General features: G+C 39.3%; 2 protein-coding genes across 2 annotated transcripts; one reads left to right on the forward strand and one right to left on the reverse strand.

Annotated features, from left to right (window-relative positions):
- The first annotated feature begins 2,205 nt into the window (after positions 1–2,205).
- Positions 2,206–24,076, forward strand: LOC108683397 (cleavage and polyadenylation specificity factor subunit 1). Its single transcript, XM_047882015.1, has 24 exons — positions 2,206–2,336; positions 6,367–6,577; positions 7,156–7,367; positions 7,495–7,793; positions 8,203–8,453; positions 8,735–8,916; positions 9,847–10,018; positions 10,269–10,375; positions 11,101–11,274; positions 11,772–12,026; positions 12,709–12,909; positions 13,325–13,443; positions 13,720–13,824; positions 14,031–14,158; positions 14,458–14,825; positions 15,203–15,355; positions 19,668–19,853; positions 20,021–20,110; positions 20,507–20,634; positions 20,923–21,106; positions 21,332–21,511; positions 22,345–22,538; positions 22,779–22,955; positions 23,251–24,076. Exons 2-24 carry the CDS (start codon positions 6,406–6,408, stop codon positions 23,468–23,470), a joined length of 4,257 nt encoding a protein of 1,418 aa, XP_047737971.1. The 5' UTR covers positions 2,206–2,336; positions 6,367–6,405; the 3' UTR covers positions 23,471–24,076.
- On the reverse strand, positions 15,624–18,924 carry LOC108683396 (MATH and LRR domain-containing protein PFE0570w). Its single transcript, XM_018172709.2, has 2 exons — positions 17,377–18,924; positions 15,624–17,049 (listed from the first exon to the last, which is right to left on the reverse strand). Exons 1-2 carry the CDS (start codon positions 18,004–18,006, stop codon positions 16,015–16,017), a joined length of 1,665 nt encoding a protein of 554 aa, XP_018028198.1. The 5' UTR covers positions 18,007–18,924; the 3' UTR covers positions 15,624–16,014.
- Positions 24,077–25,215: the final 1,139 nt, after the last annotated feature.

Raw genomic sequence — 25,215 nt, forward strand, 5'->3', positions numbered from 1 at the left:
GTTTTCTTTAAAAATTAGCCAGAAATTCATTATTTGCAGAAGAGGGTTGAAACAAGCACTGAAATGACAGGCAATGATTGCTCTAACATATTCTTTTGTCAAATTAAATTCAGTGCAATCAGAATGCATGCCATGGGCCGGTCCTTTCTTACCCCATGAAGGCTGTGATCCTGTCTTACCCCATTTGACTATAGATGCTACGGGCTTGTTAGTGATTTCGGTCCTGTCTTACCCCATCTGACTATATGCCTTTAATTATCCTTCAATAATATACCGTAAAATGGGGTAACTTAGACCACTTTTTTTATTAGAAATGATACCATTTTTTTACTAGCTAAATTAAACTTGAATTGAAACATGCAAAATACAGGTCTATACTCTAGCTTCACTCACCATAAATTGCTGGCTCCTGCCTCTCATAGTCTTTATGTAATTTCAAAAAAAGTGATGGTCTTTGTTACCCCAGCTCTTGGGGTAACTTAGACAGGGTGGTAAAATCAATTATATTTTTTGGTAAAATAACTCCAAATAACTTCAGGTTTTGGTGCATTGTAGTAGAACTCTCCTAGTTACATATGCAAATGACAAACTTGAGGAAAGTGTCATAGTTTGCAAATGGGGGGCACCCATAATGAGGGAAATGTGACTACCTAATGGCAGCCCTGATGGGGTAATATTGACTGGATTGGAAATTAAGTTAAAATTACCATATATAAGACTCTTTACAGTCTGAAACATAAAGAAAAAACATAAATAGGCTGTCAAACATAAAATATGTTATATATGGTAATTTTATATTAACTTCCAAGCTGGTCTATGTTACCCCGTCAGGGCTGACATTAGGTGGTCTAAGTTACCCCATTTGGGGGCGGCACCCCCCATTTGCAAGCTAGGACACTTTCCTAAAATTTGTCATTTGCATATGTAACTAGAAGAGTTCTACTACAATGTATCAAAACCTGGAGTTATTTAACCAAAAAATAAAAAAATTGGAGGGGGTACTCTGACAGGCTTTAAATAATACCTTTTTTTCGTGGGTCACAATTTTAAATTTTAACCTATTAGATTTGCAAACTTTTTAAATCTTTCTATTGTGTTATGTAGCCTCAGTATTAGGCCTTTAATGCCCATTGACAAAATTTTTCTATGTCAAATAGTTTTTGAGTTATGGGGGTTTTTGTTAAAAAAACAAAAAGTTGTCTAAGTTACCCCACCGGCCTAAGTTACCCCATTTTACGGTATGATTTGTCTTGATACGGAAATTTGGTTAATGAGAAATCTAGAACTTTATTGTGGAAGATATTATCTCCAAAATCATATGGCAACACTGAACACCGTATTTTTACATTTTGTATGTTTAATAGCCGCAGTTTACGATTACCGTATGTTCCGTATCCGACAAGCAGAAGAGTCAAAAGTAACCCGGAGTCCCAGACATTTATTAGATTTTATTATTGTTAGTTCGACTCGCGTAGTTGATACTTGATATAAACGTTGATGACCAACGAAATATAATATTTTAATAGGGAAACTTCATGTTTATTCAACTTTATTATACTACAAGTAATGATCTTTATTTAATTATAGGCCCTACCCTAGTAAATACTCTAGTTATATTACCAAATTTCAAACCTCAATTCAAAACTATGCAGGAATCCTAACTGATTGGACTTGGGACACAAAATATACACTTGACACACCACACAGTACACAGTACCTATATGTAAAGATATAAATGCAAATGAAAAATAAATAAATCACATTGACAAGTTGTTTAATGATGTGGCCAGGGTTTCATGAAAAATAATATAACTTTAATATGCAAGAGATAATAATAGTGAACTAAAATGATGGGAATGGGATTTTAACTACCGTAGGTACCTAATTCAAACCTTGGCTGGCCCACAAACCTACTCCTACGTCCTACCTACTATACCTACATCTTCTCGTGGAGAGAAGTGAAGAGGAGGGGGGAGGGGCGAGAAAGCCAGCCGGGTTCTTGACTCTGGACGGGACCCTCGCTAAATATACTCGAGGTATATATAGAAGTATAGTCCAAGATCAAGTTAAACGTGAATGATCAATTATTATTTGCCGGTTAACTTTACGCAATCAAGGGCGATAGACACTAGAGATGTTCACTCGATGAACGCAGCTGACTCTCTCCGGCCCGTATACGGACACCGAGTCTCCGACTCCTGAAAATACCGATTCCGGCTTGACGGCGTCCGACGGCTGCCGAACGCGTTTTCAACTGATTTTCTCGAAGTTAGTCAATCACGTTATGCCATACTCTAAGGTCTCGCAGTAAATTTCTCCTATTGGAGTTGCTGAACGTGAGTGTCTGTTGGAGTGTTGCTTTGCTTTTGAGATTTAAATGGCTGCTTTACTGGTCGAATTTCAAAAATTTCCACTGCCAGCTGCCCAGCCCAGCTCAATCGTGGTCGAATTATTCAAATAGCCTACCTAGGATTTTTCATTTTTGACATTGTCAAAAGTGATTCTTTAATAGATTTAATTTAATTATAAAATGTAATGACTTGATTTTAATTGAATTATTTAATAAATTGAATATAATTTAAAAATGTAATAAATTGATTTTAATCTAAAAAGTAGGATTGAAGTTCACAAATTTCATGTTGAAATCAATAGGTACCTTACCTAGATCAACATTATAATTTTAGAGCGTAATTGTGTTCATGCAGCATGCTAGTGTGGACTGTAGAAAACATTGGTTACGCCGTTACAGTACTCTCCAGTCTCCACGCACTGACTTAGTCTCCTGTAGTTCTAGTTTGTAGACTCCAAGCTGCAAGTATGCAAGACTGTAACGAGATTTCCATAACCAATAATTTTTGGATTTCTGATTCATACTGATTGTATTTAAAAATCATGGGGGAAAATTGTACCTGTTGAATTTCTTTTGCAAGGTTTTGATTGTTTTCATAACTTGATTGAAAAGCAGTAGGTATAGCTGAGGAGAGTCGAGAGAGTGAGAGGTGTACGGTAGCTCTGTGGGCTACTCACCAGCATAGTGGCAAACCAGAGCTTTTTTAGAATCAGTTCATTTTTAATTTCCTCATTTACTCAAGATTTAAATCAATTTCTTAAGTATGATAATGCTGGTATCCAGGATACTTTACTGTTCTACTTATAGGGCTCAGAAATGAACTTGAGGGAGAGTCTAAAAAACTCTCTGCTTTGCCACTATGCTCACCAGGGCTCATAGTGACAAACCAGAGATTTTTTGGAATCAGTTCATTTTTAACTTCCTCATTTACCCAAGATTTAAACAAATTTCTTATGTATGATAAGGCTGGTATCCAGGATACTTTACTGGTCTACTTATGGGAGTCAAAAATGAACTTGAGGGAGAGTCTAAAAAACTCTCTGCTTTGCCACTATGCCAGGGCTAGAAGCCTAGAACGGTAGAACCTCATATGGGGACCAGCAAGTTAAGTTATCTGCAGAGTGCAGACCCGGCAAATAAAGCCGGCATAGTGGCAAAGCAGAGAGTTTTTCAGACTCTCTCCCAAGTTCATTTTTGAGTCCTATAAGTAGACCAGTGAAGTATCCTGGATACCAGCATTATCATACAAACTTACCGTTAGCCTACTTACATAAGAAATTAGTTTAAATCTTGGGTAAATGAGGAAATTAAAAATGGACTGATTCTAAAAAATCTCTGGTTTGTCACTATGCCAGCCTGAATGCAGAGGCAGGCAGAAGAGGAGGACTTCAGACTCAGAGTACTGTTAGTAATAGATGAGTACACTCTGCATTTTTCAAATGTTTAAAATTGAGTTTTATTTCAAGTGTCCCTTATTTATTACTGTTTCCAGATTAATTCAGGAACCTTTTATATTGCATCTAGCACCTTACATACAGCATATGGAATTTTTTTGGAGATGCCATACTATAGCCCTAGCAAAGGCCATTAGAATGAGCCAAAATTTGTTTATGAAATGTTTCATGGTAATAAGTTATTAACAAAAAACGCTCAAAACCATCCCTTATTACCCCGTTTGACGGGACTAAGGATACCTACAAGGGTTGAACAATCAGAGTATATATGTTCATGTGTGATTGTACTGCCTGCATCCATTTTTGAACTATTCTTGCCAATAAAGAGATTGATTGATAAATTCTTGCCAATAAAGAGATTGATTGATAAATAACAATAGGCAGATTGATAAAACAACATGGATTTGGATTTGGATTTAGGGCGTGGTGACTCTGAGAGAAAGAATTTCAGGGTCAGGCCTTTGCAACAGCCATCAGCCACGCATCACATTTTCATTTGTTAGTAAGAATAAGGAAGGGAGACCAAGCCAGGTGGAAACAACATTAAAGAGAAGAGGCTAGAAGAGGTGTGAAAGTTTGTGTTAAGGTTGAGAAGTAATCAAGGGGAAGAGAAGTTCAAGGGGAACTTCATTGGTTTATTATTGCTATTTGTCAATCCCAATCACATTTCCTCCCAGCTGCCACACTCTACCCACATCCTCAGCTGCTCCATTCACAACTAGCACCTGACTCTTCTCTGGGCTAAAGAGAACATTAAAATCCTTGCCATACTCAGTTATACAGTCAAGCATACTCTGAAGTTCAACACCATTTTCACTCATTATTACTGCATCATCCGCATACAATACCATTTTTAGTCTTTCATCTCCAACACACACTCCCACATCCATTCTTCTCAGTCTAGCAGCCATCTCTTCAGTGTATAGGCTGAAGAGAAGTGGAGACAGGATACATCCTCTTCGAACACCCCTCACGCACTTCACCCAGTCAGTCTCTACATCTCCAAGCCTATATTTAGCACGAGTGTTCACATACATACATACTTTTAACTATCCTCACATACTTTTCACTCATCCCAATTTTTTCCAATATCTGGCACAACAATTTTCTGTCAACTCTATCATATGCCTTTTCTCTGTCTATGAACGCCAAGTACACTCTCTTTCCATCTCTCTTCATTCTTTCAATCAATTCATTCACAACAAATATGTTATCTTCTGCTCTTCTGTCACACCTGAAACCATTCTGTTCCTCACCAAGTACTCTTTCACGCTCCATACATATTTGCATTCGCTCATTCAAAACTGCACAGAAAATCTTACTACAGGTGTCAGCAAGAGCAATTGGCCTGTAGTTTTTCAGTTCCTTTTTGCTCTTGTAACCTCCCTTGTGCAGCAAGGTAACCTGGCTTTCATTCCATGCCTCAGGTACACATTCATTCATCCAAACAACATTGAATAGGTCAGTCAGTCTACCAATTGCACTCACACCTCCATACTTATACATCTCATATGGTATCTCATCCATTCCAGTTGCCTTATTATTCTTCAGTCGCTCCACCACCCGTTTCACTTCCACATTTGTAATTTCCCCATCTATACCGCTCAGATCTTTATGTTCTAGAGATATGACATTTTCATCTGGCATAAATTCCTCATTCACTCCACCTATGTCTTCCCAAAACTCTTTCACAGCTTCAGCCATTCTTGTTCTCTCAGTCACATACACTCCTCCTATGTTCAGCCCATCCACTCTCAGAACTTTTTCCCTATTATCACCTCTTAGGAATGCATACCATTCCCATCCACCTCTCTGTCCATTCAAAATAAATTCATTCATCCATATAGCTTCCTTCATGGCTTGCACATCTTCCTATGCATGGCTTATGAGGAAATGGTCTATTGGTCATGTTCCAATTTCAAACTCAAGTATGAAGTGTGGAAAGTATCATTTCTCCATGTCATGACTGTACGGGATTAAAAAAATCATACTTTCTTCTGAAATAGTTCAGCTCTTATATATAATTTTGGTAGGTATTAAATACCGTGACTAAAAAGTCATGGAAGGCATTTTTGTTCAATTGAAAATACCTATAGGTAGTATTTCATGGACTTAACATTTTATGAAATCATACACAAGTTATTGGGTAGGATATTGGAGCTGCTCAGGCAACAAAATATAAGCCACCAAAATTTCTCTTGGCTACCACTATGCTAGTTGACAATAAAAAATTTAAAAGATTTCACATTATTACAAAGTTATTCTTGGTATGTTGAGATTCAAATTAAATCATGTAGCTGCCAGTCAGGGAGCAGCAAATTACTAAAATAAAAAATAAAAAAAAAACTTAAATAAAAAAAAAGTACTAGCAAATTACTAATTACACTAAAATTACTGTGATGACTCATGTGTTGGCGGTGATAGCCTATCATGAATTTAGCAAGATTGTGTAATTTATGTCTTTAAAGCATTTTTATACATTTGAAGTTCATTATGTGAATTTAACAGTTTTTGATGTGTAATTATTGATCCTTGCAATTTACTATTTCCCCTCTATTTCAGGTGTTGTGCTCACTAAGCTGTGTATGGTTCACAGTAGAAATGTACACACTATGTACAACAACACACCAAGCTACTGGAGTGGAGCATTCACTCTACTGTAATTTCTTCAGTCAATCTGAAAAAAGTCTCATCCTCACTTGCAGTAATGTTCTTAAAGTTTACAGACTTGTACCTGAACTGCCTGTCAGACAAACCAATAGATCAGATGATGGTGAGTTATATTTGTGTTGGTGAATAGCCTTTTAGAAATGAATTTATCTGCAAAAGTGCCTAAAAAATTCTGAGCTCTACTAATTTAGGCTCCCAAGCCATTAAAATAAACATTTTTGTGATAGTAAATTGAGATATTTTAAATTTCTTTGTTCCCAAGAAATGTAATACAGGTACGAGAGTCCATAAATTTAATCCCGGGTAGGGAATGATGTAGGTAAAATTTTAATTCTAAGTTTTATTCACTATTGTAGAGCATTATTCATTCATAGTATATATGCATAGGGTAGTAGTATTGTTATCAAAATTCATAGATTATTTATCCACCATGAAGAATGAGGAAAATGTAAGTTCTATTTCTTCAAACACCATCAATATAATTAGACTTGCTAATTTAACCTGCTTTGATAGTATCCAAATATCTATCATTTGCTTTCTCTGAATTCAAGTAAGGTTTTTTTTAATTCTTGGGTGAAATATAATGTAAATTTTTTTTACAGATTTTTCTAATCAAACCTTGTTTTTTCCCTGCTTGTACTAATTAATTTTCATTATTTGTATATACATGTAACATTTCAGATGAAGAACCTCCAAAAGTCAAGCTTGAGTGCATGGCAACATACGTGCTTCATGACAGTGTTGCTTCTATGGCCAGTGTGAAGCTCAACCCACGTCACGATTCTCTCTTTTTGGCATTCAAAGATGCCCGCCTCTCAGTTGTGGAGTATGACCATCACATGCACGATCTCAAGACTACCTCTCTTCATTACTTTGAAACTCAAGAACTTAAGGTATTCCATGCAAAGCTGATTTGTGATTATGACTTTGATTAAAAACAGCCATAAGATAAGAACAAAGCATGAAGTTTTTGTTATAATGTCTTTTATTTATTCTAATACTTTTCTTTTTCATGAACAGGGAGGCTTTCATTACAATCATGCATTACCTCTTGTGAGAGTGGACCCAGACACTCGCTGCGCAGCAATGTTGATCTATGCACGCAAAATAGTAGTTCTGCCCTTCCGTCGGGACTTGGCAACAGACACAGTTGACTACAACAACCCCCTCCATCGGGGTCCAATTATGCAGTCCTACATCATTGACCCTAAAGAGTTTGATACTCCATCCATTGATAATATTCTTGATATTCAGTTCCTGCATGGCTACTATGACCCTACATTAATGGTTCTCTATGAGCCCATCAAAACATTTCCTGGGTGAGTATCTACTCATTTTTTAATATGGTAGTAAATACTACGATTGAAATACTTTTTTACATGTTTTATAAGCTCGTAATAAGCCATTGTTGCTATTAATGTTTTTTTTTTGTTAAGTAGGCTTTGAATTCCACTTGAACATTATTATTAAATATAATTTTTTCAAATGTGAGAAACATTTTGTAGCAAGATACCAAATCAAACAAGAGTCTTTGTATAAATTGGTGATTGCCGTTGCATTTGGATGAAATGTGTTCATTAAACATTTTTTTTAGATGCATTTGTCTTATGTGTGCTTGCGCTCCATAATCTGTGTTGCTTTAATACCCTAAAAAAATTATTATAATTTCAAACTAGATTTCTTTGGATCATTGGGGGCAATAACTTACTCCCTCAATTTTCATCTCAGACGAGTTGCAGTTCGCCAAGACACTTGTGCCGTCGCGGCGCTCTCGCTAAACCTGCGGCAGCGTCTGCACCCTGTCATCTGGCACCTCACTGGCCTGCCGCACGACTGCTCTTCACTGCTGCCTGTGCCCAAGCCCATTGGCGGCATATTGCTTTTTGCTCACAACTCACTCACATACCTCACACAGAGTGTGCCGCCTTATGGCATCTCACTCAATGCAATGGCAGACAAAAACACCAACTTCCCACTTCGTAAGAGAATTTTTTATGTGTTCGGTTGTTCAAGATATTAAGTAGAAAAAATTTCAATTTCTGCCCAATATTTTTTTTTATTTTACTGATGGAGAATTAAACAGCTATCTTGTTTATAAATTCATTCAACTGTGATAACTAAATTTATAATAGATAATTCGGTGTCTTATAAGCAAGGCAGATTCATTCTGAAGATGTTATCGAGGATCATATCAACTTTAATTTGGGATAATCATCCTTGCTGTGAATTATTATTTTTTAATTGTTGCTGTTTGTTAAAGGTAAACAAGAGGGGGTGACGATAACCCTGGACAATTGCCGCGCCGCCTTCTTAACTGAAGACCGCATTGTGGTTTCCCTGAAGGGAGGCGAGCTGTACGTGGTTACACTAGGTGCCGACTCCATGCGTGCCGTGCGATCCTTCCATTTTGATAAGGCTGCGTCTTCTGTGCTCACTTGCTGTGTAGGTTTTATGCTGGCCATACTTTATAGTTGTATAAAGTTAATTTATTTTCAGTTATGCAAATGTGGGTGAAATACGCTTATTTCGTGCTTCAATTGATGAAGTTTCTTTTGCATGACGTTTGTATGCATGTTTTTCGCTAGGCGCTTGAGGGAAATGTACAATGTTTGTTTGAATTTATCTTGCAGAAGAGGAGTCATTTATATCACTAATCATAATTTTTTTACTTGATGGTCACGAAAATCTTCATGGAATTGTTACGCAAATTTTTCTTACACAGTTTTCGAGTACTCAACACGCAATATCTGAGGAATCTTGGGTTTCTCTCAAGGCAAATTCTTTTTTTTACATTTAGTCATCTGAAATTGCAAAAAAAATGTATAAGAAACGCTCTACCTTACAGCAAAGAAGGATTTTTGAATAATGAATATATAACTGATAATGACATGACGTTGCATAAGTAAAGTTTAAGCAATTTTTATGGTGAGTTGGCTTGTGAGTTGGACGTCTGATGTAGCATTCATTGTCTTGGCAATTGATGCATCGCATTTATGTAGCTCAGTGACAAGTGACGCGTGATGAGACAAGAGCGACCGGTAACATTAAATCAGCTATTTATATGCATTCAAAGAGAGAGGCAACCAGTTGATAATTTGTCGAATTTCTTACACATAAATAGTTATAAATGCTTATAGTTTGATTTAATTAATAGGTATTGGTTGAAAGGTATATAGTAAAATATAATATTTAGTACACAGTATCGTATAATTCCATTTTACATTCCATTATTTGCTCTTGTTCTTGTTGATCTTTAGCGTATTTTGAATGAGTAATTGTGATCTCATGATATAATTGTTTTTTTTATAAGCCATGGTTATCAGTATGTTTTCAGCACACTGTTAAACCTTGATCTGTTTTGTGTTGCACCAGTTATCAGTGTGCGAGGACCAGTATCTGTTCCTTGGGTCGCGCCTGGGCAACTCTCTGTTGCTGCGCTACCAACAGGAAGCAATCGGCAACGATGTGCTGGGGTCTGATGCACAGCAACGAACACGTAACTTACAGCAGCCGCCCTCCAAGAGGAAAAAGATGGATACTCTTGGTAAAAACGCTGGTTGCTTGTTCAATGCTTTTTACATTTATATAAATGATGAGTACTTCATATAGTTTAGTCAGTCATATTCTGTGAGTGTTTGGTACATTTGAACGTATATCAAGTATGACACGTTATATCATTTTGTCAAGTTGATTCTACAGGAAATTCAGATAGCTAGAATGCTCTTAACAAATGACGAAAGTTTCAATATCTGAGTTGCGTTTATACTAAATTTTGTGTCGTAATAATTTTGCAGGTGATTGGATTGCTAGTGATGTGGATGCCATAGAAGACGTTGATATCCTAGAGGTGTATGGCCCTGAAGACACTACGACCGTGCAGCTCTCCTCTTATACCTTCGAGGTATTCTTGCACTGGCCATAGTATTGGCTTAAGAGGCATATTTTTTGTTATTAATGATAATAAGTATAGCTGACTCTCATACGTTATTCAAATATTTATGTGAACTACGTTATTCTAATTTTACCGCTTTAAATTGTTGAGTGATTTACAAATATTCTGAATATTTTTATGTCACGCAACATAATTTGATGTTGTCATTTCTAAATTACTGCTCCAGTCAAGATTTTCTTAGTTTCTTTCTTGTTATGAGACAAATTATTGGTCTCGAAAATTTTCATCTGAATTCTAAATTGCTTTCTTCTACTGGAAGACAGTTCTTATGTATTCCATCCTCACCGTCATACAGGTTCATCATTTCGTGTCTTGGCGATGCTTGTTCAATTCATATTTAAAATTAACAGTTCAATCTCAGTGACAATAATTTCACGGCACTACCCCTCGTTCTATTTCTGGGATGTGGTAATTTTTCCTTTTTGGTAAAGTCGTGTAAGCATCTAGTGTTGGAAAACTTTCAGCTGTTTCAACTCTCGGTTCTGACTCATTTGAATACTGTATTTAATGAAAAATTTAAAAGCAAAAAAAATAGCCAGAAAATACACCATTTCTTAAAAAGGAAAACGTTTCGGAGGCCAGCTCCATCATCAGTTCAAAACCTAAAACACAGGTACAAACAATTAGTGCAATAAATTCACATTGAAGCATGTATTTACTATTGACTGGTGCAGGTGATGGACAGTTTACTGAACATCGGGCCGTGCGGCGACATGGGTGTGGGGGAGCCAGCGTTCTTGAGTGAAGAGTATGACTGCTCCGTGGACCCCTGCGTGGAAATTGTCACGACCTCCGGACACGGCAAGAACGGGGCGCTCTCCGTGCTGCAGCGTGCCATCAAGCCTCAGGTGTGGGTTCAGCATTTGAAATTTTTTCAATTTTATTTTTAAAAATACTGAAAATCGAAATATTTTTGATGTCATGACGATGAATGCTCGTGATATTAAAAGAATTTTTTTAAATGCGTTAAAACTATTTCATAGATTTCATATATTTTTATGTGGACCTACGAGTGAAAGGAAATTGTATAAAGATTAATTACAATTCACTGATGGTCCATATCAGTAAACTAACAAGTTCTTAAATTAGCTCCATTCCTGTTTTTACTTTAGTTGGGCTGCTATTCTGTTTAAAATATAACTCAGTACTCACTGCAGTGAGTGACAGAGAGCGCATTTTCTCGTCGACGAAAACTTGAGGCCACGGACGGACGGACAGACAGACAAACGGACATGGCGAGCACAATAATGCATTTTTTCCACAAATGAGAAAATGCGCTAAAAACGCCTGAGTTAAAAAACTGAGTACTAAAAAGTGTATTCTTATTTTTTTTATGTCCGTGCAGGTGTTGACGACATTTGAGCTGCCCGGTGTGAACAAAATGTGGACGGTATTTGGGAGCGCAAATGCGGACGGAGGACGACGCAAGGCCATCGACCCCGCGACGACGGACCACTCGTACCTCATCCTGGCCAGGGACGCGTCGCCCCTCATCCTGCAGACGCAGGAGGAGATCAGCGAGCTCGAGGACTCGGGCTTTGATGTTACTCAGCCGACCATCTTTGCCGCCAACATCGGTAATTACCGATACATTGTACAGGTGAGAGACTTGCTTGTCAAAACCTGCTGTGTTTTGGTGTGTTCCGTATCTCCAGTATTTTGGTTGCATTCTAAACATGACTTAATTATTATCAAATTTTTGTCTTCATTATTTTTAACACTATTTTTTAACTTCGAAGAAAAAAATATTATTCAAATTAACACGTTGACTACGAAGTGGTACATATGCGTACCACGAAATGTATTTCTCCAGGACGTAGCGGCACATAGTAGTTCAGGTTGCCTAAAATCATCCAAATCCGAGAACAAAAAAGGCCAATAATTCAAAATATACTAGCTGATTTGTAGGTTCCGCTATAAAAATTTCATTTATTTCCTTTTTGCAGTATTTAAAATTTAATTAGGAATTACCCCTATCATAAATTTTAGCCGGCCAAGTGCCAACGCAATTGAGAAAAACTAAATCACGGAATTTGTCCGGAAAAAATGACTGTCTGGCAACCCTGTTCAAAAACAGCACAAAAAATGAAATAATAGTACAAGATGAAGCAATCGTAGTCAACGTGTTAAAAATTGACGCTCCCATGAAAAACGAAAGTTTTGTATGTTGCAAAATGAACACTTCAGACTAAAATTTAGTTTCTATTCTGTATCGACGTCGAATCAAGCAAAGAACTTGAATGAAAAATGTTAATTTTCTTGGGCCTTCATTGATGCTTCAGGTGCGCGAGTTCGGCGTGAAGCTGCTGGACGGCGCCGAGGAGCTGCAGGACGTGCAGGGTCTGAGCGAGAGCGCCCTGGTGTGCGCGACCATCGCTGACCCTCACCTGGTGGTGCTGGCCGAGGACGGCACCGTCGCCGTGCTCACCCTGCACACGCGACCTCACCCGCGCCTCGTCGTCACCAAGTCCGCTTCAGCCAAGGTATCTTTCATTTCCTATAATAAAACTTTATCCTTTAGCTTGATATTTTTAACTTAACTGGATCGTTTAAGCTATTGTTGCTGATACTTTAAATTGATTGATCGTTGTAGCTTAACATGATCGCTTAAGTAAGTGTTGTTTTCGTGATTCGTTGTTGTGCTTATAACAACTTCCGTGCCTTCGAACTGGTTTCCTGTGACTGCTCAATAACGCAGAAGTAGTTCACTTTACATACGTTATTTCCGTCCGGCTGACTTTTATTCCTCTGGAAATTAGACAGAAATTAGCACGAAATTCATCTACAAATCATGAAACTTGTTCTCCAAACCACCCCTTATATAACAAACATCTTATGTTCAAGTTCATTGTTCAGAGATGAAAGCTAGTTTCCCGAGCATAGACATTGTTTGTTCAGAGACTACAGCTGCAGACGTTGAGCGCGTACTGCGACGTGTCTGGTCTGTTCACTACAAACTTCCCAGACGAGGGCGTGCCGCATCAGAAGATCGTCAAAACTGAAGCTGAACTCAAGAAGTGCGCTGCTACATTAAAATGTTTCTTGGATTTATATTTTTATAAGCACCGGATTTGTATCAAATCAAATACATATATGTGGGATTTAGATTAAATTATAAAGTTGTCAGAAAATTTCTGGGAGAATTTTTTTCTCAACTAAACGCGTTTTGGCTGATGATTGTATTTCCGTGAATAATATTATTTTTTTCAATACATTGTTTTTATCGCTTTTTATGATATTATTGTTCCGTGGGAGATAATTTAAATAAAGTTTGTATGCGCGTTGTGTGCCAGGGAGCTGGACGACGAGGACGAGATGTTGTACGGTAACGCCATGGCCAGCGTCTTCGACCCTCCAACTTCCTTCCAAGCTGAGCAGCAGAAGCAGAAGAACAAATGGTACCTACGTCATGTTTATGTTGCAGTGAATTATTTCAAGCTGATAGCTTTGCAAATATATTAATATTTAATACTAGCACAGTTTGTTACACGGAAAACATCGTCTATGCTTGTGGAGAGTTTTTTTTTATATTTTTTAAGACGCTCTGTGTAAGAAATCGCGATTGACAGCAATAAACGTTAAAGGTTGTTAAATATTCACTCAGGTGGCAGAAATTCCAGAAAGAGCATCGGCCTACGTACTGGGTAGTGGGCATCAGGGCAAACGGCGTCCTCGAGATCTACAGCCTGCCAGACATGCGCCTTTGCTTTGCAGTAAAAGACTTCCCATATGGTCAGTGGGGCACTGAACATTTCTCATCATTTTCAGCTCTGTTTCATCCAACTTATATGACATGTTAGGTAGTTGTGTAATTTAAAGAGTGCTTTTTCATTTTGTTTCGTGAAATAGTCATGTTGGAGATTTGAAAATTTCATTTATATGACTAGTTTGATATCGATAGGTGTATTATTAGTCGTAATAATCAAGATATTACTTGGCTTAGCTATAAGGCTCGATGTAATGAAGAATAAGATGTAAGCTGCTTACTACATCTTGAAAATATTTGCTTAATATATTGATTCCTGGAACAGCTCACAGAGTTCTGGTGGATTGCAGTCAAGGCGATCCAGCCGTGGACTTTGCGTACGCAGAAGAGGAGGAAGGCGACGACATCAAAAGCTTGCCTACAGTACACGAGCTCCTGCTTGTTGGCATGGGGCACCGAAAGCTGCGGCCTGTTTTATTCGCCAGAATAGGAGAGGATGTCGTAGTTTATGAAGCGTATTTGTTCAGTGAAGATTTAGACGTTATGCAACTGAAGCTTCGGTTCAGGAAGGTCGATTCTCATCGCATGATTTTGCGCCTGCCCAAAGGCCCTCACACCTTCGCCAACCAAATAGGCTTGGTCGATAGACGGAACTTCTTTACAGCCTTCAGTAACGTCAGCGTCTACAACGGGGTAAGTGATTGCAGCTGCTTAACCTGCCATGTTTATTTGAGCATCACTTCGTGTGTGATTTAATGCAGGCTATTTAAGAGTTATTTTGCATTCAACAGTGACGTTTTATTCGATATTGGCATAACTTTTTGAACAATTTGTCAAATAAGGAGCCTTTATCAATCGTATTCGGTAATCGTTCCCTGTAATTAATCGTAAATAATTAATAGCAATTCCCGGTAATTTACCTGAAGCGTTACGAACATTTATGGCTCAATTGACGTTTTGCTTGCTCTAATGTAGCTTCCTTCATGACGCATTGATAATACCATTCAATATCATTCTGATATGAGATGGATAAGGAATATTCACTGCTTGGTTGTTCTTGCCTGGTGTAGGTGTTCATCAGTGGCCCGTTCCCCCATTGGGTGCTGCTAACAGTCAGGGGCGAGTTTAGATTTCATCCCATGAGCCTGGATGGCGGCGTCAAGTGCTTCGCTCCCTTCAGGAACGTCAACTGCCAGAACGGCTTCCTCTACTTCAATGATAAGGTCAGTTAACGCCAGCTGATTATACCTCTGCATCTGTTCTCCCACATGGCGCGCGATTTCCCTACTCTCTAGGACCTAGGTTCATTGGTGTTGAAAGCAAAGTTAGGTTCAGGCATCGGTCTTGAAACGACATCGATATTAGTTAAAACACTTTGTTTGGAACGCTGCTCACTATCGTTAATTAATTCGCTGTGTAGGCTTCAGTTGAACTTGTGACCAAAAAAATCCCAGAAATGTTCATGTTAATAGGCAATTACTTTGAGGGAAAATGATGTATAATTTTTATATTTGCAACTAATTACAACACAGGCACAGTATAAACTTCAATGGCTTGATAAAACAATATAATGGAAATAAATGAAACGTCTATGATACATATTTCAAAATGCTGCTCATGAATGATCTTTCTCCCCACTCTTGTAATCGTCTTCAGTGGAAAATTCTCATAGTTGCAGCGAATTTGTGCATTTAACCGCCTTTTCAGTGGTGCGAAAAGCGTGTCGATAATTTTAGGTATCAAATCCTACACAGACGCCGTCCGCTCCTGAGATAAAGTTCATGTTTCAAGTGATGTGTCAACAGTTGTAGAGAACCTGCTCGATGTAGCATGTGATGTATCAATAGTTGTAGAGAACCTGCTCGATGTAGCACGTGATGTATCAACAGTTGTAGAGAACCTGCTCGATGTAGCACGTGATGTTGCTGCACAGACGTAGGCCGCTCTTGAGCTTGCGGACTCGCTTCAGCGCGTGCCCCTGCACGGTCGCACCTCCACTGTTAATTTCTTCGTCTGCACAGCGCTTGCTGTTATTGTTCACTGCGTCTGTATTGTTCGTGTCCCAGTGCGAAGTCTTTAACTGGCCGCTGCTTATAATATTTGCTGCATCGCAGCTCTCTACAATAACTCGTTTCGCTGCCTCCGCATCACTGACGCTGCGAGTTCTTGTGTTTGAATTCTTGATCTTTTCTGGCAATTTTTCTGCCGTTTTAAGTTTTTCTGCAACGATTTTATGATCGCTGCCTTCAGATGTCGAATTGCTTGTGCATTCTTTTCTATTTTCCTCAATAAGTAACCCCGATACGTAAGTGCAATTGACATCGGGCGCGCTTTTATAGCCATCAACTTCGCTGTTACATAATCTGTTTTTCTCCTGGTCGTTGCAGTTTGCTTGATTGTAATGGGAAGCCTCCTCACTGTTCATTGTTATCTTTCTTTTTGCGATTTCTGTCGAAATGTTATCCTTTCGCTGGTCATTATTGTTAGGCACTTCGCTCGGATCTGCCAAGTTTCCTTCCTTGGGATCATCGACGTGGGAACGGTCCACCTCAGCTCCATTTCCGTAGTCTGTGCCGGCTTCATCAGGGAATTTTGTTGCCGTAACTCCTTGAGACACATCTTTAGTGATATTGTTGGAAAAATGTTTGTTTTCCTGCTCTAAAGTTGAGGGTTTCTTGTTGTCTATATTGATCGGCTTTGTAACTGGATCACTGGTACTTGTACTCTCTGGTATATTTTCATCACAAGATGCGTCTACATGGGTTTTGTTCGAGTCCATCAAGATTTTCCTGCTAAAAACATTGGGGTGCGCAGCTGAAGGTCGCAATGTTGTATTGCTTTTACTGATACTGAAGGAGGCGAAAAGTTGCTCCACGGCTTCCAGTGTAATTCGCTGCCGCTTGCAGCTCGGAAAAAACTGCAAAAAAACACACAAATAATTATGCATTAGTGCATGAAAGATTTCTACATGGAAATTACGTTACTCTTTGGAAATGCTTGGCAGAGCGTGCTTCGGTGACAAGCCAGTGAAAAACCAGTACTGGTTTATTTTAATTGTCTTCATTGCGCCATTGCGCAAACTTTCGTATAGAAGTCACTGCGTCGCGACTACTATGAAGATAACTTTTGAAAATTTAAATTCATTCGTGAAAGAAATGAATCAAATATGGATTCATGAAATTGCCTGCTGTACAACTAAATAATCAATCATTTTTTCTCATTTATTTAATCGTAATTACTTTACCACTTCTTCATCAGAGTCGCTGGCAGCATTGACAGCGGCTTCTACTTCGAAACATTTCCTCTTGTGTCGCTCATGTCCAAAGGCTTCCTCGTCCTCCGCTAACGCTACATTCATGGCATCTCTGGTGTCTTCGTCGTTGATGGTCCGCGAGTAGTCATATTTATCGCCATGATCTTCATCGTCACTATCATTTTCGTTATCATCTTCATTATCCTCATCACGATAAGAAGCAGGTTCACGATACGTTAATCTCTGCCATGCCGGAACAACCATGTGGACGTGTTCGCCATGTAACCCAGCGAACGGTTGCTGTGGTTCATCTTCACGCTGTTGCAAGATTTGCAGATATTGTGGTTCACCACTATCTGATCCTCTCCATATGTGCTGATTATCTTCAATGTTATTTCGTAATTCGTGAGCTTGCCACTGGCGCTCAGGCCCCAAAGGGCGCTGATCGTTTTGATGCCCGGTCTTCGGTTTTGACCAGAATGCATGCGGCTGAAAATCGTGAAGCTGCTGGTGGTGCTGCCTGCATGGCAGCAATCTTTGCCATGGGCCGTGACGGCGCTCATGAAAGTTCCTTTCTTCTTCAGGTTGACGACATAGAACGAACATTTCTTGGTCTTCCATATTGCTTCTCTGCTTTCCAATTTAGTTCTTAATCAAAATTTGCGTGAATTTCAATTTTAAAACGCTGTTTCTATGATTAATATACGTTTTACTGTTTTCATTTGTATTGAAAAATTAAATTTAACTGAAATTGAACCGGAATTCAATGGGGGTCGAAATAAGTGCATACCAAATTGGTTTCCCCTAATTTTAATTACCAGTTATTTAAGTTATTACACAACACAACACTTCGTATCCTCTTTGTCTTTCTAGCGGGAATAAGTGCACGGTCAAGCAAGCAAACGTCGGCCAGGAATTCTATTCCGTCGCTGCAGGAATGTAATGTGCCGGCCGTTGCCAAGTCGTGACGTCACGCGTGCCTTGCGATTACCTTGTTGCTGTCGGCGCACAACTAAGCAAAATTAGAAACACAAGCTTTGCTGTGCCTGCAAGAAATGAGAACGGAATATTCCGATTCAATTTTCTTTGTTTTGGCGAATGATTAATCGGGAAATGTTCAGTACACCACATTTATTGCTGGTTCCTGTTTAGATAAATTGCCACGAAAAACTGTAAGTAAACCATAAGTCGTAAAAAACCTAGGCTTCCACCTGCTCCATTAACTCCTTTCTGTTCGTACAAAAATTATGTTATGCATTGTTATCATTGACATCATTTTCTAATTTAACTCTAGCTTGAATTTGTTTGTACATTCACCTTGCATCCTAATAATCCGTGTCACTGTATTTCCAAGTGGGAGTAGAATTCTGCAGTTTTACCCCGTACTCAATATCAAGTTAATCACGCACGCGTCGCTCGCGTCTGCCAGTTAATGTGTTCTATTTGATCAATCAAATAGAGTTTTTTTGCTTTAGAATTTCATTTGTTTATGTATGTTAAAAGTATTTTAACACAGCTACACGATGTTAACGCGCGAGTCAGGACAATACGACTAGTGAACTCGCAGCGGTCGCTGGGACGGTGCCAGACGCTGCGGTTGCTCGTCACCGTACCGGGCATCTTGCCATCCGCATGCTCTGTCCGCTATGCTTGATGGCTTGCCACGGTAATATCGCGCTCAGAAAAATGGATGCATCGTATTGTTCAAATAGTGACACACTTTCCGCACGTAGAACTGATAAGCTATTTTGCAGGGCCAAACTGCGTCAAGGTGATTCACACAAAGGCAAAAATTGCATTAATATTTGGACAAAGATTCACTCATTTTGTTTAGTGCACGCTGTAGTTGCTGCGCAGTTTATTACGCATGAATCGTTAGCTTCGTTTCTCAAGAACACAACACCTCCTTTTTTCATGACGAAGGAGCATTTTATTCTCTTTATCGCATTAAATAAATGGAATTTATAGGTTTATGTATGAATTATACAGGGTGGAATTCTACGGTTCAATCCAGTTTTTCTGGATCGCTTGGCTTTTTCAAGGCAAAACGTCCGCCGTCATGTCATACTGTTTACCCAGTCGTCATTTTTCAACAGTAAATGACGCACACAGCTCATACAAATAAGTCCTATATACCTATACGTTTAAATGTGTGGCCTTTTTTTAGTTATTTATTCACCCTCTAGAATTACAGCGTGCATACGGAGATGCTTGTATGCGAATTTAGAATCCTCAACTCATTCAGTAATTTATTTGCTTTTATATTCTGGTTGTCCGGTCAGGATTTCCTGCGGATCTGCTTGTTGCCGACGATCCTGTCTTACGACGCTGAGTGGCCGGTGCGTAAAGTACCGTTGCGATGCTCGGCGCACTACATAGTGCACCACATCGAGACCAAAACTTACTGTGTCGTCACATCCATCGAACAGCCAACTAACAAGATTTGGAAGTTCAATGGCGATGATAAGGTAGTATCCTTCATATATTTTCAATTAGAATATGTCCAACTTTTTGGTGTAGTTTAAAGCAATTCGCCCCCAGGGTTCTTGAAAAAATTCTGATAAGGTTCACGTATCAAGAAATACAAAATTTATATGTTATTAGATCTGATGAAATATTTTAATGTTAATGTCAGGAAGAAGTCACGGAAGAGCGGGAGGAGCGTTTCGTTCAAGTGAAGGCCCCCAAGTTCTCTTTACAGCTCTTCTCGCCCGTCAACTGGCAGGTTCGTGTCTGGCTGCCAACAATTGTAAATATTAAAATATTTACGATCTATTAATGAATATTCAAATATAATAATATCTTCAGATTGCTCACTATTAAATCTTGAAGAGCGACGGGAATACTAGGGTTAGTTGTAGTGAACGTCAGACGTTTGTTTTTAATAGCAAAATCTTCTAAAGACGTGATCTGTACAGTGCATCGTGGAGTTAATTCAATTTCTTGATCCATTGACATATTAACGTGAATCAGGTAAATTTAAATGAAACTTTCAATATGAGGATATTTTATAGGATCGTATCGTCAGTTGCTCTTCCGTGTTGATATTATTACCATTCGTGTACGTGACTGTGTTAGCCGATTGTATAAGTGATCTGAAGGCTTCATGTGCTGTTCACAGATGATCCCAAACACGGATTACGAACTGGATTTGTGGGAGCACGTAACTGCGTGCAAGAATGTCATGCTCGCCTACGAGGGCGATAGATCTGGTCTCCGAGGCTACATTTGTGTGGCTACAATCTACACGTGCGTCTTTGCTTCTTATATTGAATCATTGTTTGTAATGACGCTTTTTTTAGTATAACGATCACATTTGAAAATAAGTGCTTTTTCATTTTCTAATTACGTTTGTGAAGATTTCCAAGTAAACTTTCTCGCGCAGACTTTTTTTTATGAATCTTGCTGCTCTCGAGATTTGGAGTGACTCTCACTTTACGTATTCATCATGATGCAAATCATAATTATTGATGTTAGTGTATTAAACCCGCGGTTAAACATAGATTAAGACATGCGTTAATGTGTTTTTCATGCCAGGTACGGGGAAGACATCACGTGTCGTGGTCGCATCCTGCTGTTCGACGTTATAGACGTGGTGCCAGAGCCCGGCCAGCCGCTCACCAAGAACAAACTTAAGCTCCTCTACGACCAGGAGCAGAAGGGACCTGTCACTAACATAGCGCACTGCTGCGGCAACCTCGTCACTGCCATCGGACAAAAGGCATGTTGCTTACCATTGTTTTCATCCATGATATTAACAACAGATCGAATTCAGAAGAATTACCATTTCTAATTTACACGCATATTTAGATTTTAGATAGTTTAAAGATTTTAGATTAAGATGGTTTAAATTATGAAAGTATTCTGTCGGAGTTTTTCAAGCGATTAATTTTAAATTATCATCGCCTATAATGCGCGTTTGCTATTACCGTGGTGTATATTGCAGATGTACATTTGGACGCTGCGCAACAACCAGGACCTCGTGGGCATCGCGTTCATAGACACGGGCATTTACATCCACAGACTCGTGCCGCTCAAGACGCTCATCCTGGCCGCTGATGTCTGCAAGAGTATCTCAATATTGCGCTTCGAGCAGCAGAACAGAACAATCTCACTCGTCTCTAAGGTTACAGCTCACGCGTGTTGCAGTGTAGTGTTCACATGATTTATTATTGTTGTATCCTAGTGATCTATTAGCTTACATTCGAGCCATTTGGTTCAGCTGTTCGTTCAACTCGTTAACATATTTTTGTTAATATTGCGTGGAGTTGCGTGATTGATGTGAGATAATTTTATTGCCGTATTGCTGGAAACATACCGAGTTTAAATTACTGGAAAGCTACGAACACATCAGCATATTCCTGCACAGTTGAATCCCTTCATACGAATCTGTCTGCGAACTTGCCTACATGATCCTACATACATGATGCCTACATGATTGCCTACATACGAACTTGCCTACATGATCGTATAGGGTTCAATCACTGGTACATCTTTGAAACACTTTATTACACTGTAGTTTTTAATGCACAAACAAATTATCAATGAACCGCTACTATTGCCTCTATTGCCTATTAAACACTTGTACGTTAACTCTTAGGTGCTCCAAGTCAAACTTCAGGCTTGAGGTTGAATCGCTAGGCTCGAGGTTGAGGCTTTCCTAAAAGAACCAAGTAGAAATAGATCAATACTAGCAATAAAGTAAACTATACACGATACACATACCTAAAATATGAAATCAGTTATTTACACAATCTGTTCACATCATTATTCACATATCTACATCGGATCCTATTCTCACACATACCTCCGCTCCGGCTTTCCACAGCACAATAACCATTTCACCCTAACATTCCGCACCTTTCCTCCGGTTCATTCTAAACTAAAATGACAATTTAATATTTCGACAAATAAACCATATTACCTTAAAGTTACTATCCCTTACACTGTATACCTCAGGATCTGAAACTGATGCAAGTTTACAATACGGACTACATGGTGGACGGTAACAAGCTAGCCTTCGTGGTCTCAGACTCAGACAAGAACCTCATCGTACTCAAGTACAGTCCTGAGAACAGGGAGAGCTGCGGGGGCACCAGACTCATCCGTAAAGGGGACTTCAACCTCGGTCAACACGTCAATACTTTCTTCAGGTAACTTAGATGTACCTATTAGTTACCTACACCTTCCTCGTGTTAAATTAAATGAATTACTTTCTCACGCTACCTCTACCTCGTGCTGAACTAGGTGAGTTAGTTGCTCTTGATTACACTTGCCTCCTGGCAAACATGATAAATTAGTTGCTCACACATGTTCCGGAAAAAATTCTCTCTTTATTCACTTTTTTAGGTACATAAATTGTACAATAAAATCTCAATGTTTGTTCACTTCAGGATCAAGTGCCGGATTGCGGACACGTCGAAGGCGTTGGAGGAGACGCCCACGCCCCACCGCCACGTGACTGTCATGGCGACGCTTGACGGCGCCCTGGCCTACCTGCTGCCCGTGTCTGAGCGCTTCTATAAGCGCTTCTCCGCCCTCTACACCGTCCTCATGCACCACCTGCCTCAACACTCTCCCTCCCTCAGCACTCTTCCTCCCTCAGTAGCCCTCTCATGCACCGCCCTCCGCAGCTCTCCCCTCAGCAATGTGTCCTAGGTTATGCAGGCCACGTATTGGTAATAACTATTCATTCCTTATTACATTACTCATCAAGACGTGTTTGCTATTCTTTTGAATAATATAACGTTGTATTAAAAAAATATTACTTCATAATATTTTAAAGTTGCATTAATATTACGACACATTTATATAGAACGGTTAAAATTTATTCATTTCTATAATATCAGAATTAATTATAAATCCTCTATGCTCAGGACTGAACCCTAAAGCGTGCCGCGCGTTCCGCACGCGTCACAAGATTCTGTACAACCCCGTACGCGGCATCCTGGACGGCAACGTCCTGTTCCAGTACCTGCACCTGCCGCTGCCAGAGAAGAGAGAGGTCGCTAAGAAGGCTGGAGCCAACGTCGATGAGCTCATCAATGAACTGCGGGAAGTCGACCGCAGCACAGCACTTTTCTAAGGGCGCTTCTGTGCCTTGTCCTGTATCACTGTATCCTGTTGCTGTATCACTGTATCCTGTCACTGCATCACTCTATCGCTATATCCTGTCAGCTCAAACGTCATGCATCGCAACCTGTATTTAAGATAATGAAACCTGTCTAGTTTTTTCTTCCATGGCTAGTCACAAGTTCCGCTGGTCTCATGTGACACATACTTGTCAGCTTTCCTCATGCGTAGTTATGCAAGCCTGAAGCTGCATCGTAATTCAAAAGAAGTTCAATGTGAAGTGACCATGAATAATTTTGTCTCGGTGCTTTATTGTACTAATTGACCTCAAGTTGAGCTGTGTTCTATTGTAAATTATTATTTTCAGTTTTCTAAGAAATGCAATTCATACAAACATTGTTTGCGTGACCTTTATCGCTGCTGTTCTTATCTGTTGAGCAATTGCCATAGAATTTGGGAAGAATATTTGATTTTAGTACAATAGTTATTTGCAGGTCGCAAGTGTCCTGGTGCAGTTGTATCATTGTTGAAACACTTGAAATTCTAGTAATATACACTGGAGGAAGCTGGTGCGTTCCTTGAAGGTTCCATTGGCGTGGTTGTCCTACAGGATACCGAGGTTTGACTGAAGCTCCTGTTGATTTAAATTAGTTAATAATTCCTTCTCAATAAAATTCATGATCGTCCAGAAAAATAATGCCCCTTCTATTTATATTGTAAATCATCTGTGCTGACGAAATGCGTGAGACTAGTTTTTAAGGTTCCACCGCAAATGGACTATATTCTCAAAAATAAAAAAAAAACTATTTGACGATCGAAGTAGGTCCATGAATTTAAAACTTATTAGGTTGATTGATAATTAATCTGCCGATATTTAACGAACTCCTGCTATTAACGTTCATATCCTTAGCACGCTCTCCTTTCTTTACTTCATTTCAGAAATCTCGATCGAGAATGTTACGGCAGCAGTTCTCTGGCTCTTGTTCACATTCATCGCTAGCAATTTTTGGACTCTGTTTTGAGTTGGCCATTTGTTAACGGCCGAACTTTTCAAGCCATCAAACCGTTAAACGAAATAGCTTCTTTGTTATTATGGCGACAGAAAAATGCTGTTTTTTTAGTTTTTGACGGGGAGCTTCAGTACAATTTCGGTGTTGAGGGCTGACGCCCCTCGGAGCCTGGAGTCTACATCACTATTTATCATCACTTCATTCTCATGTAATAGTGATTGTCGTGGAGTGTGATGTTCGCATATCAATCACCACTCTTGTAATCGGCGTAAATGACGTTACCGGTTTCTGATGGACGATAATTAATCGATGACTCTTACCATCTTAAGTGCGGCTATGTCGTATTCAGGGCGTATTTCATACCTGCGTCGTGCCGCACTTATCGTGTTAAGGGGGGATACTGACACACTCATGAACAGTGGCAACGACTTAGCCAGTTCAAATGTGGGGTTTAGTCATTACAAAGATAGGGTTCATTGCACTGTGCTTCACCGCTTCACGTGCAGGCAACCGACGTCTCGCATAAGCGCCTCCTGTACGAGGGCCTCCGTTTTTGTTCCTTTCCATCTGTTCTTTCATCATTCTTCCCCTTTGTGATATGCAATCACTGCTTCTTTCGTGTTTTTTTTTTTTTTTGCGGCAAGCATTTGATAGCTTCCGCCTCTGTAGGTTGATAAATGACAGTTTATATAATAAATTTATTATTGTCCAGACCTTCCATCTTTCTGGCGATATTTGTTCTGTTAGT

This window comes from Hyalella azteca, unplaced genomic scaffold (genome assembly GCF_000764305.2).
Source record: "Hyalella azteca isolate HAZT.00-mixed unplaced genomic scaffold, Hazt_2.0.2 contig9419, whole genome shotgun sequence".
In the NCBI taxonomy this organism is placed as follows: Eukaryota; Metazoa; Arthropoda; class Malacostraca; order Amphipoda; family Hyalellidae; genus Hyalella; species Hyalella azteca.